The sequence below is a fragment of the Heloderma suspectum genome, chromosome 8, assembly GCF_057233095.1.
Source record: "Heloderma suspectum isolate Gila_16-S chromosome 8, 16-S_ref, whole genome shotgun sequence".
NCBI classification, from domain to species: domain Eukaryota; kingdom Metazoa; phylum Chordata; class Lepidosauria; order Squamata; family Helodermatidae; genus Heloderma; species Heloderma suspectum.
In genome coordinates, this window is record NC_139465.1 from 46,299,171 (window position 1) to 46,326,531 (window position 27,361).

At 48.3% G+C, this 27,361-nt stretch overlaps 1 protein-coding gene and 1 long non-coding RNA gene across 2 annotated transcripts; one reads left to right on the forward strand and one right to left on the reverse strand.

Moving 5' to 3' along the window:
• The first annotated feature begins 2,851 nt into the window (after positions 1–2,851).
• On the forward strand, positions 2,852–19,091 carry USB1 (U6 snRNA biogenesis phosphodiesterase 1). The gene is made up of 7 exons (XM_084812282.1): positions 2,852–3,009; positions 8,378–8,538; positions 12,570–12,753; positions 13,817–13,870; positions 14,483–14,588; positions 17,778–17,861; positions 18,490–19,091. Exons 1-7 carry the CDS (start codon positions 2,867–2,869, stop codon positions 18,592–18,594), a joined length of 837 nt encoding a protein of 278 aa, XP_084668408.1. The 5' UTR covers positions 2,852–2,866; the 3' UTR covers positions 18,595–19,091.
• A 10-nt stretch (positions 19,092–19,101) lies between these two features.
• Positions 19,102–20,661, reverse strand: LOC146339144 (uncharacterized). Its single transcript, XR_014784639.1, has 2 exons — positions 20,573–20,661; positions 19,102–20,145 (listed from the first exon to the last, which is right to left on the reverse strand). It is a non-coding gene; the product is annotated as an uncharacterized LOC146339144 (long non-coding RNA).
• Between the last annotated feature and the right edge of the window lie 6,700 nt (positions 20,662–27,361).

The following is a 27,361-nucleotide window of genomic DNA, read 5'->3' on the forward strand; positions in this document are numbered from 1 at the left end:
ACTGTGAATGAGCAGAAAGAGGAGAAGCCAGTGGTGGGTAAGGCTGGGTGTTTGTGTCTGTGGAGTCCCAAACTGAGGGAGGATTCTAGGAAGAAAAGTCAACAAAGAGTCTCGTGGTGTTCTATAGACTAACAAATGTATTATGGTGTAAGCTTTTGTGGATATCAGATGTGGAGTTTTTCCAGGCCTGGCGCACTCCACAGGTGTTGTACTATAACTCCCATCATTCCCAGGCAGGGGACACCCCCACCCTGTAACAATATAGAACTGCTGGATTCAGCCTTAATGGGTTGTTTCCTGGGAGGAACCAGCAAGTAGTTCAGATCAACACCAGCTGCTTCCGGTCTGAGGAGAGAGTGGCCAGAGCCTGAGAGAACTCTGATACAAAGCCCTTGTTTAAATAAAAACTTGGATGTTTGTTTGGAAGCAGAGTCTGTTTGAATCTGTGGGGTGCAGTCCACCAACAATGAAACACCCCCACCCCCAACTGAATTAGGGTCTTCCAGTGTGGGGCTTTTATACTGGTGATGGTGTGCTGCGATTGAGTGTTCGGTGACAACATATCCTATACTGTGTTATGGAAATGGTCCTGGGGCAGGGGCAGCTATTTTTGAAAAAGCAACAGCTCCTTAACTGAAGTCAGCAGAAAGGGAATTTTCTGTGCCAGGTCTGTAAAGTCGCTCCACCAGCGGGGTGTGTATGTGGATTCCAAGGGTGTCTCAGGGCATCTCCACACCAGCCTAAAATCCTGCAGTTTAAACAGGGCTTTCTGCTTCCGTTTTAAATGCAGGATCACAGACTCCTTTTTTCATGTACTTCCTTTTCCCACACCTCCTTCCCCCCCCTTCTCCCCCTCTCATTGATCTCACTCCTCTTCTTGCAGCTTTTCCTCTTTTCACGAAGGAAACTGAAGCAGAACACAACTGGTAATTTGATACCTCATTATTTGCGATCTATTTAGAAACGGAACAAAGGGCATTTAGTGCAGGAGACATGAAGGAACAATCTCAATCGCAGGATAAAAGCTCAGTGTGAAGGAGCCCCGATCTGGCGCCCTCCAGCTGTGTACACTGCATGGGGGACATGCTGGCTAGGAATGCTGGGAGTTGCAGTCCAACACATCTGGAGGGCACCAGCTGGGAGAGCCTGGGATATATTATTTTTAACCACATTTATATCCCATTTTCCTCTTGCAAGGAACCCAAGGCAGCTTACATTATCCTCCTCCTCCTCTCCATTTTATCCTCACAACAGGGTTGGCTGAGAGTGTGACTGGCCCAAAGTCACCCAGTGAGCTTCCATGGCCGACTGGGGACTAGAACCTGGATCTCCTGGCTCCCAGTCCAACACTCTAGCCACTATACCACACTGGCTCTGCTATATACTTTATCTTACATAGCCTTTCCCAACCTAGGTCGCCAGATGAAGGATCGATCTCAATCGCAGGATAAAAGCTCAGTGTGAAGGTCAAGTCCCGCCACCCCCAGCCAGCATGGCCAGTGGTTGGGGATGGTGGGGGCTGTAGTCCAAACATCTCCACTAAATTGTAGTCCAACAAACAACTGGGGACCCTCATTTATACAATTAAATATACAACTTGCTGCAAGTGTGGGCCTCCACCGTGCCACCCCATCCATGATTCCGCCCCATTCTGGCTGTTCTGCAGATGTACTGGGGAACTTCCACTGCTGCAGCTGTCTTGGCAGTGGTGTATCTGATGTTTGGCCAGTGCAGAAGGGCTGCCAACCCCTGAAGCTCCTCAGCTGGCACAGATCCCTCCACTATAGGTTCACACCCAGCTCTCCTGAATGAGAAAGTGCACCACGTTGTTAGCGGTCCTGCTTATTGTGGGGCGGAGTGGTAGGCAGCAGCATTGCAACCAAAACTCCCCCCACCACCCGAGTTCAATCCCAGAGGAAGCTGGGTCTCCGGTAGTCGGCACAGGTCAACTCAAGCCTTCCATCCTTCCGAGGCTGGTAAAATGGGTACCCAGCTTGCTGGGGGAAGGGCAAAGGCAAACCACCCCGCTCCAGTCTGCCACGAAAACGCCAGCGCAAGCGGTGTCCCTCTAGGGGTCAGCAGTGACCCGGTGCTTGCGCAGGAGGAGCCTCTCCTTCCTTTTGTTCACAAGAGACGCCACACTTGAGCTCCTTTCTGCTGCCGTCGCTCCCCCGAGTGGAGATGCTGCCTTCTCATCGCAGCTGGGCTAAAAGCCGTGGATTTCTCCCCCGTCCCATTATTCCCGGGGCAGCCTCCGCCAGGGTAACTGGATACCTCATTGTCTGCGATCTATTTAAAAACGGAACAAGCGGCATTCAGTGCAGGAGACACGAAGGAACAAGCTCAATCGCAGGATGAAAGCTCAGCGCGAAGGCGCCCTCCGCCTCCCCGATCTGGAGCCGATGCGCTGGGCTGCACCTCCCGCCGCCCGTCTCCGCTCAGCCTGGACTACGCAGCAGCGGACCAGCGGGGCCGGAAGGCGCCTGCCAGGCCCCGGAGCCCGGCCCCCGCGCGGCGCAGGAGCCCGAGCCCGAGCCGAGCATCCCGGGCAGGTGCCCGGCCGGCCTCCTCGCCCCCCGAGGCCCCCCGGCGGCGCTGGGCCACAGCTCCGTCCCCCGGCCACGGCAGCGCAGCCGGGGGCGCCGCGGCCCAGCACCCCGGAGGGCGCCAGGCGGGGGGCGGCCCCCGGCAGCGCCCTTCCGCCCGGGGCGGCGGCCAAGCGCGGGCGGGCGCCGGGACCCGCGCGGCCGCGCGGCGGCTCCTCGCGCCTGCGCGGCGCCAGTCGGCCCCGTCGCGGCGAGGGGCGCGGGGGCCGCCGGGAGCGGCGCTTCTGCGCAGGCGCCCGGGCCGCCTTCCTCGGGCGGCCATGAGCGGGGCGGCGCTGGTGGGCTACAGCAGCTCCGGCTCGGAGGACGAGAGCGGCCTCTCCCCGCGCGGCGCAGCCCCAGCAGCAGCTCCGCCTCCGCGGGGGGACGGCGGCGCGGGCGCCGCGGCCGCCCCCCGCGCCAGGTGGGCTCCCGCCGTTCTCCTCAGAGGGGCGGGCGGGCGGGCTCCGGCGGTCCCTTCTCTTCCCTCCCCGGAGGCGGCACCAGCCGCTCGCGAGCCTTCCCCGAGCTGGCGCCTTCCGGACGAGTCGGACTGCAACCCCCATCACCCCCCGCGGGCCGTGCCGGTTGGGGCGTGCTGGGAGTCGCAGCCCGACCTACCTGGGGGCGCCAGGTTGGGGAGCGGCTGCTCGGAGGGGCTGTGGTGCGGCCAGCGGGCCCCCGCATCGCGCGGCCGCTCCGCCTTCCCTTCCGCGAGGGGTGTTGTGGCGGGAGGGAGAAGGCCGCGGAAGCGGCGGGACAGCACGGGCGCCCCGAGGAGGCGGTGACCTCGTCTGCAGCCCCCGCCCCGGAATACTCCGTGGCTGAGGCGGGGCGAGGGCGCCGCCTGGCCTGGAAGCCCCCTGCGCCCGCGCTCCTTGCCTGGCGCCCGCTGCGCAAAGCGCCGGCCTGCCTTGCCTGCGCAGGAGCTGCTCGCCCACAGTTGCCCCCCGCGCACACTGGGAAGCCTTTCAGGATATCCTCCAGCCCTCGCCCCCCTCCTGGGGTGTGGCAGGGCCCGGCGCCACTTCCCAGCCCCCCCCCCCCCCCGGGCAGTGCCTTGCAAAGAGTCGCCTAAATGTGTGTACTGGAGCAAGGAATGGTTTAACGGGCAAGCAGCAACTTGGTACCTTACAGATGTTTTGGACTACATATGCCATAATATCTGATCATTGGCCTTGCTGGTAGGGGCTGATGAGAGCTGTATTTCAAAACTTCCGGATAGCACCAGGTTGTTCTGCCCCTAATGCCACCACCAGACTTAAGAACAGGCAGGCCCTGTGCCAGTCAGGAGGAGGTGCCTGGCTCTCGGGGCTGATCATGGGCAAGCTACTTTATGCGGAGTCAGATTGCGGCCCATTAAAGCAGCCCAATTTTGTCTGTGCTGCTGGGTAGCCGCTCTCTTCCCCCCGCCCCCAACTGCCTCTGCCCATCTTGGTCTCAGTCCTTTTAGCTGGAACTGCCAACAAATGACTTTCAGCCGGCAAAACGGCCCCCCACAAATGGTGTGGGGCAGACATTTTCACCAGCGCTTTATTTTTCTGTGGAAATTTCCCATTTCATAAGTTAATTAATAGCAATGAACAGATGTCAATTGCAAATACAATATGAGGCAAGCTTGGCAATTTCAATGTGGGCTCTCCCACACTGGTGGCATTCAAGACGAGGCTGGACAGCCGTCTGTCAGGGATGCTCTGACTTAGATTCCTGCACTGAGCAGGGTTGGACTTGATGGCCTTGTAGGTCCCTTCCAATCCCACTATTCTATGATTCTATGTTGTAGATGAGTGGTTGTCAGCAAAGAATAAAAGGAACCTGGTGGTCGGAGTCTGCTACCGGCCACCCAATCAAGGAGAAGACGAGGATGAAACTTTTGAAAAGCAAATAGCCAATGTTTTAAGGAAGCATGATGTAGTAGCGACAGGGGACTTCAATTTCCCCCATATTTGTTGGGAGACAAATTCTGCAAAACATGGCTCCTCCAGGAACTTCCTGACTTGTGTGGTGGATAACTTCCTCCTACAGAAAGTAGAGGAAGGAACTAGAGGATTGGCTATCCTTGACTTGATCCTAACCAACAGAGATGACTTAGTGGATCAAGTAGCAGTTACAGGAACTCTGGGGGAAAGCGACCATGTTGTACTTGAGTTCTTGGTTCTAAGGGAAGCAAAAGCCGCGTGTAGTCAAACGCGTACCCTGGATTTGAGGAAAGCTGATTTTAATAAACTCAGAACAATGATCAGTAAGGTCCCATGGCAAGCGACGCTAATGAGAAAAGGAGTCCAAGATGGGTGGGAGCTTTTAAAAAAGGCAATTCTCAAGGCACAATTACAAACCATTCCAACAAGAAGAAAAGGTGGAAGACAACAGAAGAAGCCAGTGTGGCTTCACAAAAAGCTTAGGGATGACCTGAAAACAAAAAAGCACGCATATAGGAAGTGGAAAGAAGGCCAGGCAACAAAGGAAGAGTACAGGCAGGTAGCACAGAATTGCAGGGATGGTGTCAGGAAGGCTAAAGCTGAGAACGAGCTGAGGTTAGTGAGGGATGCTAAAAGCAACAAAGAGGCTTTCTTCAGCTACATGCATAGTAAAAGGCAGAGGAAAGAAATGGTTGTTCAGCTATTAAATCAGGATGGCCAAATGATAACAGATGACAAAGAAAAGGCAGAGGTGCTCAATTCCTACTTTGGCTCAGTCTTCTCCCAAAAGAGGGTCTATGAGCCTCCTGGCAAAGGCGAAGTACAGGCTGAAGGGGCAGGATTGCAGCTTGAGATCGATAGGCATATGATCAAGGAACACTTAATTACTTTGAATGAGTTCAAATCTCCAGGGTCAGATGAACTGCATCCTAGAGTAATAAAGGAACTGGCAGAAGAACTCTTCAGAACCGCTGTCTATTCTTTTTGAGAAATCATGGAGGACGGGTGAAGTGCCAGATGACTGGAGGAGGGCTAATGTTGTCCCTATCTTCAAAAAGGGTAAAAAGGAGGAACCTGGGAACTACAGACCAGTCAGTCTGACATCAATCCCTGGGAAAATTCTGGAGCAGATGATAAAGCAATCCATTTGGAAGCACCTTGAAAACAATGCCGTGATTCCTTGAAGCCAACATGGATTTGTCCAAAACAATTCTTGCCAGAAGAATCTGATCTCATTTTTTGATCAAGTGACCTCCCTTGGAGACTGTGGGAATGCTGTAGACATCATATTCCTTGACTTCAGCAAAGCTTTCGACAAAGAGCCCCATGATATCCTGATGAGCAAACTAGCTAACAGTGGGTTGGGTGAAACAACAATCCGGTAGATCCACAGTTGGCTACAGAATCGGACTCAAAGAGTGCTTCTCGATGGGACCTTCTCCAACTGGGGAGAGGTAACGAGTGGGGTACCGCAGGGCTCAGTCCTGCGCCTAGTGCTCTTCAACATTTTTATTAATGACTTGGAGGAGGAAGTGCAGGGAATGCTGATCAAATTTGCAGATGACACAAAATTGGGTGGGATAGCTAATACTTTGGAAAACAGAAACAAAATTCAAAGTGATCTGGATAGACTGGAGCGCTGGGCAGAAAACCACAGAATGACATTGAATAGGGATAAATGCCAAGTTCTGCACCTAGGAAAAAGAAACCAAACACACAGTTACAAGATGGGGGATACATGGCTCAACAACACTACAAGCGAGAAGGATCTTGGAATTGTTGTCGATCACAAGCTGAAGATGAGCCAGCAATGTGATGTGGCTGCAAAAAAGGCCAATGCTCTTTTGGGCTGCATTAATAGAAGCATAGCTTCCAAATCCCGGGAAGTACTAGTTCCCCTCTACTCAGCACTGGTTAGGCCTCATCTGGAGTACTGTGTCCAGTTCTGGGCACCACACTTTAAGAAGGATGCAGACAAACTGGAGAGGGTTCAGAGGAGGGCAACAAAGATGATCAGGGGACTGGAAACAAAGCCCTATGAAGAGAGACTGAAAGAACTGGGCATGTTTAGCCTTGAGAAGAGAAGACTGAGGGGAGATAGGATAGCGCTCTTCAAGTCCTTGAAAGGTTGTCACAGAGAGGAAGGCCAGGATCTCTTCTCGATCATCCCAGAGTGCAGGCCACGGAATAATGGGCTCAAGTGACAGGCAGCCAGATTCCGGCTGAACATCAGGAAAAACTTCCTGACTGTTAGAGCAATACGACAATGGAACCAATGACCTAGGGAGGTGGTGGGCTCTCCCACACTGGAGGCATTCAAGATGAGGCTGGACAGCCGTCTGTCAGGGATGCTCTGACTTAGATTCCTGCACTGAGCAGGGTTGGACTTGATGGCCTTGTAGGCCCCTTCCAACCCTACTATTCTTATGATTCTATGATATCATGCTCAGTTCTTTGGATTGCTAAAATGTATTAAAGTTCATGTTTAGATGTAGTTGGCTGGAGAATGCTGGGCATTGTAGGACTTTTTTCTGTCGAAACATGCATAGGATTGCACCCTTAGGGCGCAATCCTATGGCCGCTAGTCAGTGGCTGGGTGGCCATCGGATAGGTTGGTTCCTTGAGAACCAACCTGCACCCCCTCCTGTGCTGCCTCATAGGCACTACGGAACTGCTCTGTGCTCGGAAGAGGAGCGTGGAGCAGTGAAAACAGGGCGTTCCAGGGCGGGGAAGTCGGAAATCCGATACAACACATCCAACGTGTCGTCCGGCTGCCGCTTCCCATGCTCCGACTTCCTGCGGCTAGACAGCCGAAATCGGCTGTCTAGCTGCAAATGCAGGATGGCTGAAGCATGGAAGGGACAATCCCCTCCACACTTCTCCTGCCCTGCATTGGATAGGCGGTTGCCTCTCAAGTTCGGAGGTGGCTGCCTATCCAGGTGGGATTGCTCCCTTAGCGTGTTAACAGTTTGCAGTGTCTCTTCCTTAGATGTAAACAACGTAAGGTAAGTATGTTGTTGTCTTTCAGTTTTTACAAGTAGTCCAATTAAAAAAATCTATGTGATACACCATTTAAATCACATTTAAATTTGTGCTTTATTTTTCCCCTCAGATATTTCAGGTCAGTTACTTGGGGTGCATTGGGACAAAAATTAACATGGGGTGCTTTTTTAGCTTTGTTTTTACTAGATAGAAGTACAATAAATATGCTAAATTAGATCACTCTCTAGGGCATCAGAAAATTTTCTGGAGCAAATTTCACTAGGCAAACCTAATTTGCATAGGCAGATTTTCCAGTTTACCGTTTTTCTGAAAACCCACATCACTACCTACAACTGAGCTGTGGCCCTTTTTCATCTGTTATTCTGAACCTGCTGGTTGTGTAAAACGGGCAGCTTTGGCTTTCCTAGGATTAGGCTGTTTCTTCTCAGTTCTGAGGGGTTGGGGGTGGAAACTGACACACCAGTTTCACTTCTGTGATAACATTTAAGTGGCTTTCCTTAGGGCTGAGAAGCTCCCACACTGGATACAACCCTGATGTTGGGTGCTAAGAATTTGAAATACAATTTTTTGTGCCCTTTTTTTCTCAGATCTGCTTATTCCTGAGCTTTATAGGCAGACGGAATCTCTCTCTTTCTCTGTATCTTGCACTCGCTACACAGCTTTTCCTGGCCAACTATAGCCTTCAGCATCTGATTGCTAATTCTCTTGTATTAGTTTTGCACATTTTCACCATCATTGGATATGGCTTGCAAAACCTATGCTATGGCTGTCAGTAGATCAGCAAGTTGAGTGCAGTGTCCAGGGGCCAAGAGTGAGCTGGTCCATTTCTCTCAAGAATATTTCGAAGGGAATTCTCTTTGTCTTTTGCAGTGTAACAGCTCCTCGACTTCCTATACCAGACAGCGTGCTAAGTATGTTCAGAGACCAGGAGGAGAAGGAGGTTGTGGTGGATGACAGCAGCAAACATGGAGGCCGCCTGCGAACCTTCCCCCATGAGCGAGGCAACTGGGCAACGCATGTCTACGTGCCTTGTAAGTCCCTCCATGTCTCTGTCTTCCAGTTCCATACACTGTATGGCTGCAGAATACCAGGAGGAGGGAGGTGGCCAAAGCAACACATTCAAATCTGTCTGTGGCTGACAGAACATCCTTAACAGATGCATGTCCATGACAAAAAACGATTGTAGAAGCAACGAAACAATGAAAGGGCAGCTCTTTAGAAGTGCCCCATTAGAACGCATTCATAGTAAGGAGGAAAATAACTTGTCTCTGAAGCAGCAGAGATCATATAACTGCAGTCATGTTCAGAAAGAACAGGTGGAACCAGCAACAAAACGTTGCAGTGTGGAGTGCTCCTTTTAAGTGCTTCAATTAGTCATGCAGCCATGTCCTCCATGATACTCCCATCCCACACAGTTTTTCATCCCCCTGGTGCCTTCCCCCCCTTCCCCAGCATTGAGCAAGCTCTGCCTCATTGGGCTGTTTTGGGGATCCCCGCTCGGGGTTTTTCTAGAGAAAGATTTTTGTGTTTCTTGGGGGTTCCCCGAAGACTTCTGATACCACCCTCTTGTCCAGGGATGGTGCTCTTTTGGCTACGTAAGCAATCACACTCACAGTCTCCACACTGGAAATAGAGGGAACAAGTGAACCTGCAACAAAATGTTGCAGTTTGGGGTGCTCCTGTTCAGCATGCCCTCTTCCAGGACACTCCATTCCACTCCCCATCCCGGTTTTCTCTTTCCCCCACAACAATCAGTCTTCATTCCATAGCCACTGACCATGCTCAGTTTTCATTGGACTTTTGTTGTGTCTCCCACCACCACCACCCTAGCTTAGGATTTCTTTCTAAAGGTTTTTGGTGCTTCTGTAAACGTTGAGGTTTCCCCAGGACTGCTGATACCTCCCTTTTGTGGGTGAATTGAGTGTGCTGTTAGTATATGTCTCACGTGGCCTACAGTGTCTTCTGGCTCTCTGGACCACCCCTCTGGGAATCGCCTCTTCGCTTGTGGTAGAGGTAGCCAAGGGGACGAAGACCTAGCTGTCTCTGGGTGGAGTGGGGAGCCCTGCAGTGAGTTCTGGGATCAAGAGTAGAGGGGGATCTGGGAGGGGACACCTGAAATGGATGTAGAGGGGGAAGCCCTCTGTAAGTGATCAGTTCAGACCAGTGGTGGGACGTGGGGTGGAATGGCAGGAGCATGCCTTCAGCATGTCACCTAGTGGATGGAGGGAGAGTGGGAAGCTCTGCATACCAAGTAGCAAAGAGATGGGATGGCACAGAGATAGTTATGCAATGCTGCAAACTCCACCCACCATCAAATTTTGCTCTGCTCACCTTCAGATCTAGCCCTCTGAAGACTTCTGCCATGGATCAAAGGCTTTTCATAGAAAAAAAAACCTTCCCCAGCCCTGGTATATATGATGATGGATGTTTCAAGGTTCAGGATCATGCTTATGTTAGCAAACCATCCAGTTATTTCCAAGATATGTTATCCTTCCAAATTTCAGTGGCAGGCTGCTTTGCAAAGAATTACACTCCAAAGAATGCAACATCTAAAACTCTCTAACAAGGCCCACAGATATGGCTTGACTTTCTGTGTGCATACCACTAGTCCCTCCCCTGAAGGGCTTGAGGAGGAGGGGGGAAGATTTCATTTGTGCTGGGATTTGGAAGAGGCAAGAGACCCCTGTTTCACCTCCAATCCGCAGCCAAGTGAAGAGTTTGGAGGAAGGGTGTGTGTGCTGCTGGGGTACTGGCAAGTGGATTTCTGGTCACCTGCTCTTTTGTTATGAGCTACTTATGCATTACCAGATTACAAAGAAGCAACTGAATGCAGGGAAAATGAAGTGATTGGGTCAGACAAAAGGACTCTTGAGGGTCACTGTAGTTTGGAGCCCAAGCCCTTACTTCAGTAATGTATAGTACAGGTTGGGCTAGTGCTTTGTTATTTTGTTTGGGGTATTGTGTTAAAGATTCTCTATGATTATCTGTATAACTTTTCCTCCCCCCCTCCCCCCACCGCTGCCCCCATCTTAATAAACTACTTCTCTACCTCTAGAGTTGTGTGTGTCTCCTTCCAGGTAAATCTCAGTGCTAACTTCAGTGCCTTTGGGCTGAGTGACTTGCTACCATGTAATGTTTTGGGCTTGGAAACTAAACCAGAGGGTGTCAGCTTGAACCTGTGTTTTAGTTGCCCCAAGATTATCCAGGAGGTCTGAGGATCCCCTGACTTGGACTAGAGTGGATGAACCAAGGGTGGTGCTAGCCTACTGACTCTTTGTGATCCCTGCCTACCTCTTCGGATGTTTGGATAACTCCCATTCTCCCCTCAGAATGTTCAGAGTATGTAAACTCAAGGCATTTTTACAGACTATAGTATTAGGATGTAGCAGTCTGTACATATGCCTTTCTATATGGCAATAAAGTAGAGGGCCAATTCGGTAAGTCCCAGTTGTCTCCCCTTAAAATCAGTGGCCCAAAGTGCCCAGTCTGCTCTTTTAACCACATGTCCTGGAAAGGCATTCCCATTCAACTCAGTGGGACTTGCAGCCCTTACAAGGCAGTCCTGCTGCGATCCTGGAGAGTTTGAAACACTCCTCCTTTTGGGACATAATAACATATCGTAGGGCCATTGTGATCTGTAGGGATTTTGAGTCATCATTCCTGGCATTAGTAGAGTGCTAGATCTGTCAAAAGCACTTCACTTACATAATCTCAATCTGTGCAACATTATCCTGCTGTTGCTCATAAGGTAAGAGGCCCAACTCATGGGTTGGCTCTAGAGTTTCTAAGACGCTTTAAATTACTGTTTTAACTGAAGCCCTTTTAGGGATGGTGTGGACACTATATCCTTACATTTTATTACTGTTGTATTAATTGCCTTTCTACCAAAAATAAATGCCATACAATTGACAAATGCTTTATAAGAACACTATACAAATCTAATCAGCCTTGGCGCACACACAGAGAGCCAGATTCCTGCAGAAAGTTTTGTCCAGAGCCAGTGGTTCCATGTGACCCCACTGAATGCCCTGTAATCTGCTGCTGGTGCTCCAGCCAACAAGACCAAAAAGAGGCTTAGGGTGCCTTGAGATGAGGCTTTTATGGTGCCATCTCCCTGCCTCATTCACGGAATTTTACAGGGCATCTGAACATGGTCTTCCACTCATAACCCCCCAGTGTTTTCCCACTGCTCTTTCTGTCTCTTACCATAGAAAGTCCATTAAGAAGAAAGATGGAATAGCTGCACCAGGCCTTCTGATCAGTGGCACTAGGAGCCCTCCATCTGGAAGCACCGTTTGTCCCCAGCAGCAAAACCCAGAGCTCGCAGCCCACTATTTTTTTTAGTGTATAAAACTGCAAAATCACCTCAATTAACACTTCTTGATTATGTTCCTTGCTGTATTCAGTCCAGTTCCAAAATGCTGGGCGCATTTCATCCATTTCATGGAGATGAAATGCACCCAGCATTTTGTAACTGTACTGAATACAGCAAGGAACATAATCAAGAGGTGTTAATTTAGGTGATTTTAGGTTAATTTAGGAAGGATAGCTATGTTTGGGTTGGTATATTGGTTTGGGAAGACTGAATCAAAATGCACACCAACAAGAGAGATGGTTTGTCTTAGGCCACCAAGGGAGTTCAGAGCAGAAGCAAGATTTGAACGGGAGGTTTCCTGATTTGTACCTTTAAGGTCCTCTACTATACTATCCCTTAATGGTGCAAAAATAGTTCATTCAGTAGCACAACTCTGGGCCTTTGGGATAGCATTCTAGGCCAAGACAAATCTTCCTCTACCCTTCTGTGAAGGAAACTGGGTCCAAGCGGCTTGCTTGTGGGTATGGGACTTCAATGTGCAAATTACATTCCAGTCTTTTTTTTCCTTGTTCAGTTTCACAACTACTCTGTAATTCCCGTTTTGCAGTAGATAGCTGAGGCCCAGAAAACAGTGACTTGCCCAGGGCCACCTAGTTGCACCTTGGCTTAGCAGAGGTTCGACCAAGGTCTCCGGTCCTTTACCTACTGAGGTCTTTAGTCCCCTACCCATTCCATCTTTCTATATAGATGAAGCTCAAGAGGACTTCCTGGACCTGCTGCAGCTCCTCCTCTTGCAGGCGCGCGCGTATGTGCCTTCGCTGACTGCAATGAAGGAATTCCACATCAGCCTCTCTCAAGGTGTGGTCCTGCGCTATCACTGGATAAACCCTTTTGTCCAGTCCCTCAAGGAACGCCTGGCCTCCTTCCATAGGTAAGATCTTTCAGGACTCCCAGGCTGCATCTCTTAACGTGTGTTGCCAAGAGGAACGGATTTAACACAGTTTCAGTTCAAGCTGCCAGCAGCCTCACAAACAGAAAACTGGGTCAGGAAGACAACAGTTTCAAAGTAACCATCAGGATTGTAGGGAGCAGCTTGAGAATAGAGCCGACTAGGAAGAGTATACAAAAACTTCTAGGGAAGGGAGCAAATATTGCAAGGAGCAGAGGGAAAATGGCCTTTTCTCTTTCCGATATGAAGTAGGGGTGAGGGATGGGGGAGGAAATGATTCTATAATGTATGGATGGGGGAGCATATCTCCTCTGGCAGGTTGTTTTGTGATTCTGCCAAAGAGGCAGACAAGGGCCTCACAGGTGTTCAAGTCAGCAGGATATGATAAGCCTGAACTTTTCGGAATGGCAGGCTTTTTCCTGTGTCCCTTTCTGAGGCAAAAATATAGCCTTTTTCCTCTCAGTTCTGACAATATCCAGGGTAGTAGTGTGGGGAGAGATCTTGAAAAGGCTTTTAAAAAAGTTTAAAGATTAAACAAAGTAAAAGTGGCGTATAATTTTGCTGTCGCCTTGAGGTTAGATTGGCAATTTTGTAAGAGTTATCAGGGAGGAATAGAGGAGGTCAGTAGACTGACAGACAATAGATTTGTTTACATATCAGCTTGCCTGGGACATGCCTAGCATGGATGCTTAGCCGGGATGGGTGAAGGTTCTCCTCTGCCTTCCCAGGCTGGAATAGATCTTCCCTCCACAACGTCTTTCAGCCTCAGGGCTGAATTCAGTGTCAGAGAAGCTCTCATCTGTGGCCCCAGGGCTGAAAGCGAAGTGTGTGGAACCAAAGGCAAAAGGGTTGGGGTAAAAAATGCAAAAAAGACCATGTTCTTACTGCCAGTAACTAGGCCTTAGGGAAGGCATTTCAGCCTTTTAGAAGGGTGGAGGAACTGGCCTCTGCTCCAGGCCATTGTCATCCATGCCCTGGCGGTCTCCTTTCTCCAAATCCTGTTTTTCATCTTCTCAGATTAGGTGGATTCTCTCCTATGTTTCAGGTTCATCTGCAGAGCAGACCAAGTGAAGGTTTACACCAATCAGGCCAAAACCAGGTAGGTGATTGACTACGGATCCGCCCCTCAAATAGCCCTGCAACGTGTACCGGGAATAGAAATGTCAATGGGGTAGTCTTCTATAACATTGCTTCATTTGCACGTGCAGAATCTTTGTGCAAGGAAGTGGTTGGTAAAGAGGGAAGATCAGAGGGCCTGCTCTTGAGGAGGGAGGTCAAGTACCAGGAGCCTCAGGGAATGTCACCCTCCTTCAGACTCCAGTGCACACAGCCCGCATTTTCAGACTTCTGTCCACAGCCATCGAGATTCTAAATCTGTACAGGGTTCAGATGAACACACAGGCTGCCTCCACCCTTGGGAGCGGTAGCTAGGCTCCTGTTCCTCTTACTATGGCTGTGGGTGGGTCATATTCTCATTGGCCTCAGCAGAATGGCAGGGGGTTGCCACCACCGCTGCGAGGGCACAGGGCAAGCGATAGGCAGCTCACTTCCTGTGGCTTTCAGTAATGTGACATTCAACGCTCTTGTTCATTTTGATTTTTGATGCTTTTATTGTTCTATTATTCTTTTATCCTGGAGCAGAGGTGGCACTTGTGGTGGCTATTAACCCCGTAGAGGTGCTCTGAGATTCTCTATCAAACTCTTTCTGCAGGACCTTCATTGGCCTGGAGGTTTCTTCTGGCCATTCTCAGTTCTTGGAGTTGATTTCCGAAGTGGACAGAGTTATGGAGGACTTTAATCTGACACCTTTCTACAAGGTTAGGCTTTCCATGTTTTCAGGTAGAGTGGGGTGAGAAGAGGAACTGAGTCTGCAAAAGGCATTGCTGCTCAATAATGAAGGCTGTGGGGATGGTGGGAGCAGTATATTAAAACAGTACATAATAACCAGTTAAAATAGATATTTAAACCCTACCTCCGACAGTTTTATTCCCCTCCCTGAGGTATTAACAGCAGAGGTGTGTTCAAATGGCCTTGGAAACTTCGCCACCCTCTTTTTGGGCAGAGAAATTGGGGGGACCATTTCACCAGATTTCTCCATGGGGAGGAGAGATTCTCCAACCGTTTCTCACAGGCAGGACTCGCCATTGGCAAGGGTTGCAGCCCCGCCTCTTTCTTTTTTTTCTTGTGCTGTGCTGCTGCTGCTGCAGGTGGCAAACAGCAGGAACTGTATTGGCAGCCTGGCCCCCATTTTTCATCCTCCACAATGCAGGTATGAGGACAGTGTTGTGTCTAGGTCCAGGAAACAATTTCTTTTGAATTTCCTGTGGTGTTGTTTTTGAGTTTACTTAATCACTGTGAGGCAGCCAAGGGTGCTGTGCGTTTCCTTTCTATTACACATCTCTCCATTGCTCTGCAGCCTCTCAGGCTGCCTGCACCTCCTGATCTGAAAAAGCCCTATGGGGGAATTACCTCACGATGTCTTCCCCTGGGCTTTAATTGAGGTGTGGGAAGCTGAGGAGGCCACAGGAAAGATAAGTGTACAGTGAAAGACAGGATACTCATGTGCACTCCTTGGCCACGTCATCAGCAAGGTAAGCACACGAACCCTGAACCCAGCCCATGAGAATTTCCATGAAATTTTCTTCTCCATTGAATTTCTTTTCAGAAGCAATTTATTTTCTATCAAATTGAATGAGAATGGTTGGAAAAATGGGAGAAATTTTTGGCACAGCACTACACTAATTAGCAGCACTTCTGAAGCTGTTCAGACTCCGGCAGATCTCCAGAAGGAGGGAATTCTACAGGGAAGGGGATTTCCTGGCATAAATGCTATCCAGTGTGGCTCAGACATGTCAGTGGCTGGAGTGGAGAAGGGTGTTCTTAGCTCTCTCAAAGGCACTCTTGGGCTCTGTCTGTGTCTCTTTGCAACCAGTAGGGTGACTCCTGCAAAATATTTAAGTAGTGAGGCAAAATATCTTGAGATTCTGAGGTGGAGCCCAGGAAGCTGCCTCATCCTGAGTCAGACCCTCGGTCCGTCTAGCCCAGTATCGCCAACATTGACTGGTAGCGGATTGCCAGGGTTTCAGGCAGGAGTATTTCCTAGCACTAGCTGGAGATGCTGCTGGGGATTGAACGTGGGATCTACTGCATGTCATGCAGGGACTCTGCCACTGAGCCATGGCCCTTCCATGGAGGCAAGTCCAGTTTACCTCTCACAGGTGGGGCAGAGAAATAAGCAGTATAACGCTCCACCTCACAAAAAGGAGGGGACTGTTGCCTTCTGTTTGGCTAGAAACACGTGCCTGTCCTCAGCATCTTCAGGTAGGGCTGGGAAGGTCTCCTGTCTGGATTCCAGGAGAGCTGCTACCAGTCAATGCAGTAGACAGTACTGAGCTTCTTACGTTGCACATTCTTATTAACAAGAGGGTATCCCAGGTTCTCTGGGAGATCAAGCATGTAATGGGATATAGATTATCTTCTGAGATTGTATTTTATGTTCTAAACTACATAGAAATTGTATGGGTGAGACTGCAAAACCCACCCATTGGCTTGGCTGGGACCCACCATCATTTCTCCTCTCTCATAATGGGTCTCCCCACAGTGGCCTTTCCTCCTAAGCATTAAATATTTGTGTAACATTATGAATTAGACAACTTAGAAATACTTTGTAAATATAGTAAATGGTATATACATTTATTAAATAATACATTAGTGTCTGAATTGGCTTGTTTTTCTGTCTCTGTTTTTATCCCATATTCCTTTTGTATACTGTCGATTAGATGGCTTTTTAATCTTTGTACAGCACCTAGAAAATTGTAGACATTTAATAATTTTGCTCAAGTTTCAACTAAGATGCCTCTTCTCTTTTATAGACAATACTAGCAAAGGCTGCAGCTCTGTATAAAATGTTAGGTATTCCTAACATTTCCTTTTTGGCAGTATGGAGTTAGAGACTTCTAATAATCCCCCTTTTAAAAAAATCTGCCAAAATTACGTAGGAATTGACAAGAAGTATTGACATAGCAGCAGTTTGCCATTACTATGAAAAGTTTACATCTTCCTATTTGTGGTAATTTCATTATCTTCTCTATAAAAGGCATCTTTAAAGATTACTTTTCCATACAGAAGAGATTTTTACACCTAGTTACTTCACTGGTCCCATTTTAGTTACAGGCATTTTTCCAAAAAGATCTGCGGGGAAGTGCTGGCAGCAATCTTATATCCTTGTTGCAGAGCTTTGTTAAAAGCCAACATGACTGACCAATTCCAAGGCATTCTGTGACCGTGTTCATATGACACGCTAAGCCAGAATTAAGTATTATAAATTAGCTATGTGCTGGTGAATGCAACCCATTCACTTCGACTTCACTCTTCCCCATTATGCCAACCACTGAACAAACCAGAAAGATTTGTTTAGTGTGTTTTCTGAACTGGGGTTCCTAGCTTGTTTGGGAGTAAGCCAGGAATCATAAGCAAACAACAAATCCTGGCTTGTGATTCTGGTCTGTCAGTGGAGCAACAAGCTAGGAATCTCAGTTCAAATGACATGTGAACAAACCTTGCCTGGTTTGTTTAGCCGCCTCGGTAGTGGGGAGAGCAAAGCAGGAGCACCAGCATGCAGCTCATTGCCCACAAGCCAGAATTTTGGAGAATTTCTCCATGGCAAACATTCTAAACACTCTGCTCGGCAGAGGATGTTATGCTTGAGCTGGACTTTGTATATCTTCTACCTGCTGAAGCAAGACAACGGTACCCCAAATTTCTTCTGCAGTCCCCATTTGATATGTGCACAGACCAGTCATCGCAACAGAAGCATGGCAAGGAAGCCACTGCCACAAAACCTCTCAGCCCTTGCCCAAGGGTCCTATTTCATGGAAGAAAGTTAACGGTCAGTGCTCAGGAATTTCAGAAGTGCTTGGATGTCCTGGGGTGGGCAGTCATGTCTTGCTGAGTTGGTGCAACCTGCCCTGATTCAAGGCGTCTGGTTCTTCCTTGCTTCTGTACAGAATCCATCGTTCCATCTCAGCCTTGCATGGTGTGTTGGGAACCTCTCTAAAGAACTTGAAGGCCAGTGTCTTCAGGAGCTGCAGGTAACCAGCTTGACTATCTTTAGCTAGTCCTGGAGTAAGCCTAGAGTTTTGAGGAATCCACTGGCTTTGAGGGCTGAAAGGGGGGGGGTGTGCACGCGCATGCACTGGTTTGCTTATAACAGCCTTCCCCAACCTATTGCCCTCAAGATGTTGTAGGCTTCAACCCCCATCAGCCCCTGCCACCACTACCAATGGTCAAGCATCTTGGGAGTTGTGGTCCAAAACATCTGGAAGACACCAGGTTGGGGAAGGCTGGCTCACAGCATTTCTTGAGATCCCTTTACAACTTGTGGAAGTGTGCGAGGCAACAGCTTGTGATGAAAAGCTTCCCTGGGAGCTTTTTACCCCTTCTCAGTAGGGAGTTCCAAAGAGCATGTTGCAACTGTAATGGACTTCTACACACCTTCTTAGTTCTGTAAAGGATGGAAGATCGAGCAGGGGGACAGGGAGGTATGTATAGGAGAAGGTCTTCCCTGATGGATGCAGGGCTCTGGCTGTGAAGGGCTTTAAAAGTCCAAACCGGCACCTTGAATTGGGCCTGAAACTCATTGATAGAGTAGATGGGCCAAAATGGGAGTATAAAGTATGTTCTGAATGACTTGGTGCTCCCCTCCTTGGTCTTTTTCAGGAGATTGTGGATGGGTTTGAGGACTCCTCGTACCTTCTGCGAATCCCTGGGGCTGAAGTTCGTTGCAAGTCTGGCAAGAAGTTTTTCTCCTTCCCCCTGCGGTAGGAGCCCCAGAGCAGTGGCGTACTAACGGAATGGTCAAGAGCCACCACTGGAGGGCCAAACTGACATGGACAGCTTGACAGGGGGACAGCACCGGTCTCCCCCATGGGTGGTTTTGCCTTTGCGGCTATGAGTGCTGGGGGTGTTCCGTGGGCATCTATCAGTATGGGTGCTACATTAGCAGCCACCGTTTCATGCCAACGCAACTATTGGGCGAGTTGCGGCATGTGGAAATGTGAAGCATAGATGAAAATGATGCTCTGTTCATGTGGAAGACAGTGGAGTAAAATCTCCAGGACCTGATCTTGTAGTAGCTTGTCCTGGAGGAATACCGTCTTCCAGTGAGAAGCTTTGGAATCCTTCCTCTCCCTAAAGCGGATGGTGCCCCACAAGAGACATTTGCATCATTCTCTGGTTGAGAGCAGTGAAGCCGCCTGGTTATCAGGCAGGTCTGTTAGCAAAAAACAGTTACAACGAGAAATAAAAGTACAGAGATTTTTTCATGGACTGTTTCAAAAGCCACAGAAATGTACTGGGGATGAGTGGGGAGGAGAGACATGGCATTGTCAGTCTTTCAGATAAACACCAGGGGGCAGTGCGGACTTGGGAAAACCAGAATGTTCTGTGCTGCTGTACATAAGAAGAGCCCTGCTGGATCAGACCAGGGTCCATCTAGTCCAGCATTGTGTTCACACAGTGGCCAACCAGCTGTCAACTGGGACCCGCAAGGAGGACACGAGCGCAACAGCACCCTCCCACCCATGTTCCCCAGCAACTGGTGTACATAGGCTCACTGCCTGTGGTACTGGAGGTAGTACATAGCCATCAGGACTAGTAGCCATTGATAGCCTTTTCCGCCAGGAATTTGTCCAACCCCCTTTTAAAGCCATACAAACGGGTGGCCATCACTACACCCTGTGGTAGCGAATTCCACAGTTGCACTGTGTGATGAAGTCCTTCCTTTTATCTGTCCTGAATCTCCCACCAATCAGCTTCATAGGATGACCCAGGTTCTAGTATTATGAGAGAGAGAGAGAGAAATGTCTCCCTATCCACATTCTCCACACCATGCATAATTTTGTAGACCTCTGTCATGTTTCCCCTTACCCTCCCTTTTTCCAAGCTAAACAAGCCCAGCTATTGTAACCTTCCCTCATAAGAGAGATGTTCCAGCCCCTTGATCATTTTAGTTGCCCCTTTCTTCGCTTTTTCCAGCTCTACAATATCTTTTTTTTAGTTGTAACCAGAACTGGACACATTATTCTAAGTGTGGGCGCACCATAGATATATATAAGGGCAGTATGATATTGGCAGTTTTATTCTCAATTCCTTTTCTAATTATGCCTATCATGGAGTTTGCCTTTTTTACAGCGGCCGCACATTGGGTTGACATCTTCATTGAGCTGTCCACCACAATCCCAAGATCTCTTTCCTCGTCGGTCACTGCTAGCTCAGATCCCATCAGGCTATACTTGAAGTTGGGATATTTTGCCCCAACGTGCATCACTGTACACTTGCTTACATTGAACCGCATTTGCCATTTAGATGCCCATTCTGGTGGGCTCTCCCACGCTGGAGGCATTCAAGACGAGGCTGGACAGCCATCTGTCAGGGATGCTCTGACTTGGATTCCTGCATTGAGCGGGGAGTTGGACTCGATGGCCTTGTAGGCCCTTCCAACCCTACTATTCTTATGATTCTATGAACAGGTTGAAAAGCATTGGTCCTAAAACAGATCCCTATGGGACCCCACTATGTACTTCCCTCCGTTGGGAGAATTTACTATTCCTACTCTCTCCTTTCTGGTCTTTGACCAGTTACTGATCCATAAGAGGACATAAGCATAGAATAGTAGGGTTGGAAGGGGCCTATAAGTCCATCAAGTCCAACCCCGTCCTCAATGCAGGAATCCAAGTCAGAGCATCCCTGACAGATGGCTGTCCAGCCTTGTCTTGAATGCCTCCAGTGCAGGAGAGCCCACTACCTCTCTAGGTAATTGTTCAAGAGTCTTTGGTGAGGGACTTTGTCAAAAGCCTTTTGGAAGTCCAAGTAAACAATGTCTACCAGATCACCGCTGTCTGCATGTTTATTGACACTCTCAAAGAACTCTAAACGGTTAGTGAGACAGGACTTAACTTTGGGGAAGCCATGTTGATTCTTTTTCAGCAGGGCTTGTCCTTCTATATGCTTACTAATTTTATCTTTAATAATGCCTTCAACCAGTTTACTTGGAACAGATGTTACGCTAACAGGCCTGTAATTTCCTGAATTGTCCCTGGAACCCTTTTTGAAAATTGGTGTTACATTGGCCATCTTCCAGTCCTCTGGTATAGAGGCTGATCTTAGGGACATGTTACATATTTTGGTTAGAAGATCAGCAACTTTATATTTGAGTTCTTTGAGAACTCTAGGATGGATACCATCTGGGCCTGGTGATTTATTTGCTTTCAATTGATCAATAAGGTTGAGAACTTCATCTTTTGTCTCCACTATTTGCCTCAGTTTCTCAGACTCCCTTCCTGAAAACATCAGTTCAGGTATAGGTATCTGTCCTATATCTTCTGCAGTGAAGATGGATGAAAAGAATTCATTCAGTTTCTCTGCAATCTTCTCCTTCAGTACTCCTTTAACTCCATTGTCATCCAATGGTCCAACTGCCTCCTTAGCTGGTTTTCTTCTTCTGATACATTTAAAGAATTCTTTATTGATGTTGATGTTGCTAGCAGTATGCTCTTCAAAATGCTTTTTTGCAACTCATTTTGTCTGCTTGCATCGCCTTTGTGCAAGCTTGTGCTGCCTTTTGTTTTCCTCACTTGGGCAAGGCTTCCATTTTCTGAAGGACTTCCATTTTCAAGAAGCTTGAAGAGCAACAGCAAGCTGAGGCAGAAGTGGGAAATGCTGAGGTGAGGAAAAATGCAGTAGAGGATACTCCTTGGAAAAGGGTGACAGTTAGGAGAAGAAGAATTAGACGCCACTCTGCACCAGTGGAAGTAGTGGAGCTGTGGAACCGATTCCAGGTACTTGCGGATGAGACTGGAGGACAGCCTGCAGAGGAAGAATTACAGGGGAACCTGCGTGAGAGTGAGCAAGAGGCTGGAAGTCAGTCAAGCAGAGGCGATGAAACCCAGGCCTACAAGAAGAAGAAGAGAAGAGTGGTAGTAGTGGGAGACTCCTTGCTGCGTGGGATTGAGACCCAAGTATGTCGCGAAGACCCGTGGACTTGCCAGGTATGTTGTCTCCCGGGAGGATGGATTAGAGACGTGACTGAAAGGTTGCCTGCACTCATGAAGCCCACTGACAGGTATCCCTTTCTTCTCATCTGTGTGGGAACAAATGATACCGCCAAGCCGAGCTACGAAGAAATCACGTCAGACTTTTAAGCTTTGGGAAGGAAACTCAAGAACTTTGGGGCCCAGATAGTTTTCTCATCCATCCTTCCAGTAGTTAGAAGAGGGACAGAAAGGGAAAGAGAAATACTCCGGGTGAATGACTGGCTACGAAGGTGGTGGCGGCGTGAGAGATTTGGATTCTGGGACCACGGGCTATACTTCCTGGAAGATGGGCTGTTGGCAAGGGACAGGTTGCACCTCAAAAGGATGGGAAGAATGTGTTTGGCCACAGCATGAAGAACTTCATCAGGAGGGCTTTAAACTGAATCCTACGGGGAAGGGAGATGTAAAGTTGGGGGTAACAATGGACGAAGTCTCATGCACCACAACGGAGAGAACAGCTCTAATAGCGCCCAATAATAGACTTCACAAACATGTAGGAAGAAAGCCAGACCATGAAGCACATGGTCTTCTATGTCTATATATTAATGCCCAGAGTATGGGAAGCAAACAGAACGAACTTGAACTCTTAAGAGGGAAATTATTACTTTAGGTATAACTGAGACTTGGGATGACTCTCATGACTGGAATACAGCAATTGAAGGAAATAACTTGTTCAAAAAGAACAGGAGGAACAGAAAGGGAGGTGGGGTTGCACTGTATGTGAAAAATACATATCCCTGCACAGAAATACAGGAGGATGAGCTTGGTAGCCCCATCGAGAGCATCTGGATCAAAATAAATGGAGCAAAGAATAAAAGGAACCTGGTAGTCAGAGTCTACTACCAGCCACCCAATCAAGGAGAAGATGAGGATAAAACTTTTGAGAAGCAAAATTTCCCCAATATCTGTTGGGAGACAAATTTTGCAAAACATGGCCCCTCCAGGAAATTCCTGCCTTGTGTGATGGATAACTTCCTCCTACAGAAAGTAGAGGAAGAAACTAGAGGATTGGCTATCCTTGACTTGATCCTAACCAACAGAGATGACTTCATGGATCAAGTAGCAGTTACAGGAACTCTGGGGGAAAGCGACCATTTTATACTTGAGTTCTTGGTTCTAAGGGAAGCAAAAGCCGAATGTAGTCAAACGCTTCCCCTAGATTTTAGGAAAGCTGATTTTAATAAACTCAGAGCAATGATAAGTAAGGTCCCATGGCAAGCAACGCTAATAAGAAAAGGAGTCCAAGATGGGTGGGAGCTTTTAAAAAAGGCAATTCTCAAGGCACAATTACAAACAATTCTAACAAGAAGAAAAGTAGAAGACAACAGAAGAAGCCAATGTGGCTTCACAAAAAGCTTAGGGATGACCTGAAAACAAAAAAGGACACATACAGGAAGTGGAAAGAAGGCCAAGCAACACAGGAAGAGCCCCACAATGTTCCCCAGTCCCTAACAAATCTGAACCCCTCCTCCCTGCACCACCATCTCATCCACGCATTGAGACTCCTCAGCTTCGCCTGTCTAGCTGGCCCTGCGTGTGGAACAGGTAGCATTTCAGAGAAAGCCGCCTTGGTATTCCTGGATTTCAACCTCCTTTCTAGCAACCTAAATTTGGCTTCCGGGACCTCAAGACTACATTTCGCAACATCGTTGGTACCAACATGGACCACGACCACTGACTCCACCCCAGCACTATCTACTAGGCTATCTAGACAGCGCGTGATAATTGCAACCTTCGCACCAGGCAGGCAATTCACCATGTGGTCTGCAAGCCCATCACAAACCCACCTGTCTAATGATCGAATCTCCCACTCCCATGAGCCCCACTCCCACCAGAGGCACATCCTCGGTGCAAGAGGATATTTGTTTGTCTTCTGAGGAATGGGTCCCTTCTAAATAATTGTTTCCCTCTTCCTCAGAATGACACCCTCCTTCTCCGAGACCCGCATTCTCCATGACAGCAGAGGAGCTGTCATCCTGGGAGTGGGAGACAACTAATAGGTCCCTGAAGGTCTCATCCACCAACCTCTCTGCCTCTCTTAGCTTCTCCAGGTCAGCAACCTTGGCCTGAAGACAAGGAACTTGTTCCCCGAGAGCCAGGAGCTCATTACACCGAGCACACAGCCACGACTTCCATCCAGCAGGTAGATAGTCGTGCATATGGCATGCAATGCAATACACTTAAGATAGCCCCCACCACCCTGCTGGCTTTCTACCTTCATAACTGGTTTTTTATTTGGGTGTGTTTTCCCTGGAAAACTTAGTTGTTTACTAGGAGAAGTTGGGAGAATTATTTACAGTTACTTACCGTGAGTACTGAGTAGGGAGGGCAGAGTTCCCTGCCCTGGCTTCCTCACCCTGTTGCTAAACGTGCACAGTTGCAGAGTCGCTTGTTTGCTGATGCTTCATCACTGTGGCTCCTTGTGCTGGGAGAGCTGGCTCCCTTGCAGGCGCACCTCCTTATAGAGATAGGCCCAACTGCTGCTGCAGTGAATCTGATTGGAGGGCGTCCTTTGAAAAGCAAGGGAGGCTGTGTGAAAACTCCTGATCAGCACTGGCTTTCAGTGGCTGGGAATGTAGGTCAGTTGGCCCCCCAGGGAATAGTGATTCCTATTTAGGAAGGACTATTAATGATAGATGGTCAATATCGAAATCAGATTGATTATGTACTTTGCAGCCAAAGATGGAGAAGCTCTATGCAGTCAGTAAAAACAAGACCTGGAGCTGACTGTGGCTCAGATCATGAGCTTCTTGTTGCCAAATTTCGGCTTTGGAACACTCAACAATGGCCACAAGACTGGAAAAGGTCAGTTTACATTCCAATTCCAAAGAAGGGCAATGCCAAAGAGTGTTCAAACTACCGCACAATTGCGCTCATTTCACATGCCAGCAAGGTGATGCTCAAAATCCTACAAGCTAGGCTTCAGCAGTATGTGAACCGAGAAGTACCAGAAGTACAAGCTGGGTTTCGAAGAGGCAGAGGAACTAGAGATCAAATCACCAACATTCGCTGGATCATGGAGAAAGTAAGAGAATTCCAGAAAAACGTCTATTTCTGCTTCATTGACTACGCTAAAGCCTTTGATTGTGTGGATCACAACAAACTCTGGCAAATTCTTAAAGAGATAGGAGTACCAGACCACCTTACCTGTCTCCTGAGAAACCTGTATGAGGGCCAAGAAGCAACAGTAAGAACCAGACATGGAACAACCGAGTGGTTCAAAATTGGGAAAGGAGTACGACAAGGCTGCATATTGTCACCTTGCTTATTTAACTTATATGCAGAGTACATCATGAGAAATGCCGGGTTGGATGAATCAGAGGTCGGAATTAAGATTGCTGGGAGAATTATCAATAACCTCCGATATGCAGACGATACCACCCTAATGGCAGAAAGCGAAGAGGATCTAAAGAGCCTGTTGTTGAGGGTGAAAGAGGAGAGTGCAAAAGCTGGTTTGAAACTCAACATTAAAAAAACTAAGATCATGGCATCTGGCCCTATCACTTCCTGGCATATAGAAGGGGAAGAAATGGAAGCAGTGACAGATTTTATTTTCTTGGGCTCCAAGATCACCGCAGACGGTGACTGTAGCCATGAAATTAAAAGACGCTTGCTCCTTGGGAGGAAAGTTACGGCCAACCTAGACAGCATAGTAAGAAGCAGAGACATCACTTTGCCGGCAAAGGTTTGTATAATCAAAGCTATGGTTTTCCCAGTAGCACAGTATGGTTGTGAGAGCTGGACTATAAGGAAGGCTGAGCGCCGAAGAATCGATGCTTTCGAACTGTGGTGCTGGAGAAGACTCTTACGAGTCCCCTGGACTGCAAGGAGGTCAAATCAGTCCATCCTAAAGGAAATCAACCCTGAGTGCTCATTGGAAGGACAGATACTGAAGGTGAAGCTCAAATATTTTGGCCACCTAATGTGAAGAGAAAACTCCCTGGAAAAGACCCTGATGCTGGGAAAGACTGAAGGCCAAAGGAGAAGGGGACGTCAGAGGATGAGATGGCTAGACAGCATCACCGATGCAATGAATATGGACTTGAGCACACTCCAGGAGAGAGCGGAGGACAGGAAGGCCTGGCATGCTATGGTCCATGGGGTCACGAAGAGTCGGACACGACTGAATGACTGAACAACAACATTAATGATAGAGAGTGGGAGACCTATTGAGGGGAGATCCTCTATTCAATGGGTTCTTGGAGGGGACAGCAGACAAAGGGTAAGTGATTTAGGAAGGCTGTGGCTTGCAAGGCCTGGATCCTTTTTCTGTGTGCTTTTAAAAACTTAAATGATATGCTGAAATCCTTAAACCTGCTTTATTTGGTGAACTGCTCTTTAAGGCTTAAAGCCTGAGCCTAAACTGAGCCCAACCTGAAGCTAGCCTGCACTTTTTCCTGCTTGAAGCAGACTCTTATTCCTCCCTTCTAAGCTTGAGTTTAGTTTAAAATATGCAGCTGAGGCTCTTTTCAACCACCCAGTGGTCTTTGTTAATGCAAGGTCTGTAAGCTCTTGCCAGATTCCCCTGATATTTAGCTCTCTCTTGTAAGTTTGTAAGGGGTTAATCCTCTGTGATTTAGCTGTGCCCTTGTTTGGGCTTCAACAGCTATTTATCCATTTTAAATAGTTACCTGAGGTACTTTAATAGATAATTAAGTACTTTCACTTACCTTTCCCTCACACAGTTGCTAACTCGCTTGTTTGCTGATACTTCGTCACTGGAGCTCTTCGTGCTCAGAGAGGTCCAACCATCATATCTCTCCCCCATCCCATAAGATGCCTAAAAGGGAAATCTCAGAGAATTCTGAGATGCTCATGAGGCCACAGTTCCAGAGTTTTCTATGGGAAACCATGATAGTTAACGTGCATGAAGGCGGTTGTAGGAAGAACCAATGGCCACTGCAAGTTTCCTGTTGGAGCTGCTCTAGGAAGGGGGGCTCTCTTCTTTGCATCCTTTGCTCAGAAGTGAAGTGAGTGCCTAGACCCCACTATGTCACTGAGACTCTGCAAAAGTATAAGGCGCTTTCACTTGGTGCTGTCCCCTAATGCTTTACCCAAAGACTGTTTATCCAGCTGTAATAAGAGAAAATGTTAGACTGACTCCATATGCTTCTACAGCAGTATCGATTCAAGTCTGTGTGTTCTTATGAAAGTAATGCTAAGCTCACCTTGTCCAGACTGCCCCACTTGCTAATGTAGGAAGGGATGCAGAGCAGAGCCCATTTTCAATCAGATTTACACTCTGCCCATGTAGGTTTTACATCCAAATTACAAAGGAAGGAAATGCCGCAGCTGGATTGACTTACGTCACTCTATTCCATTTTGAAAGCTCAGAGGGGCTTGGGTGGGGCTCTGATCCAGGCAACGGATCATGTCCATACCACTTCACATGCACCATTACTAGAGGACTGTGGCTCACAGACCAACCAGCCTCTGAGCTGAACGTGTAAACATGGGCATGTGGCTCCCGTGACAGGAGCAGACTCTGCACACCTGCC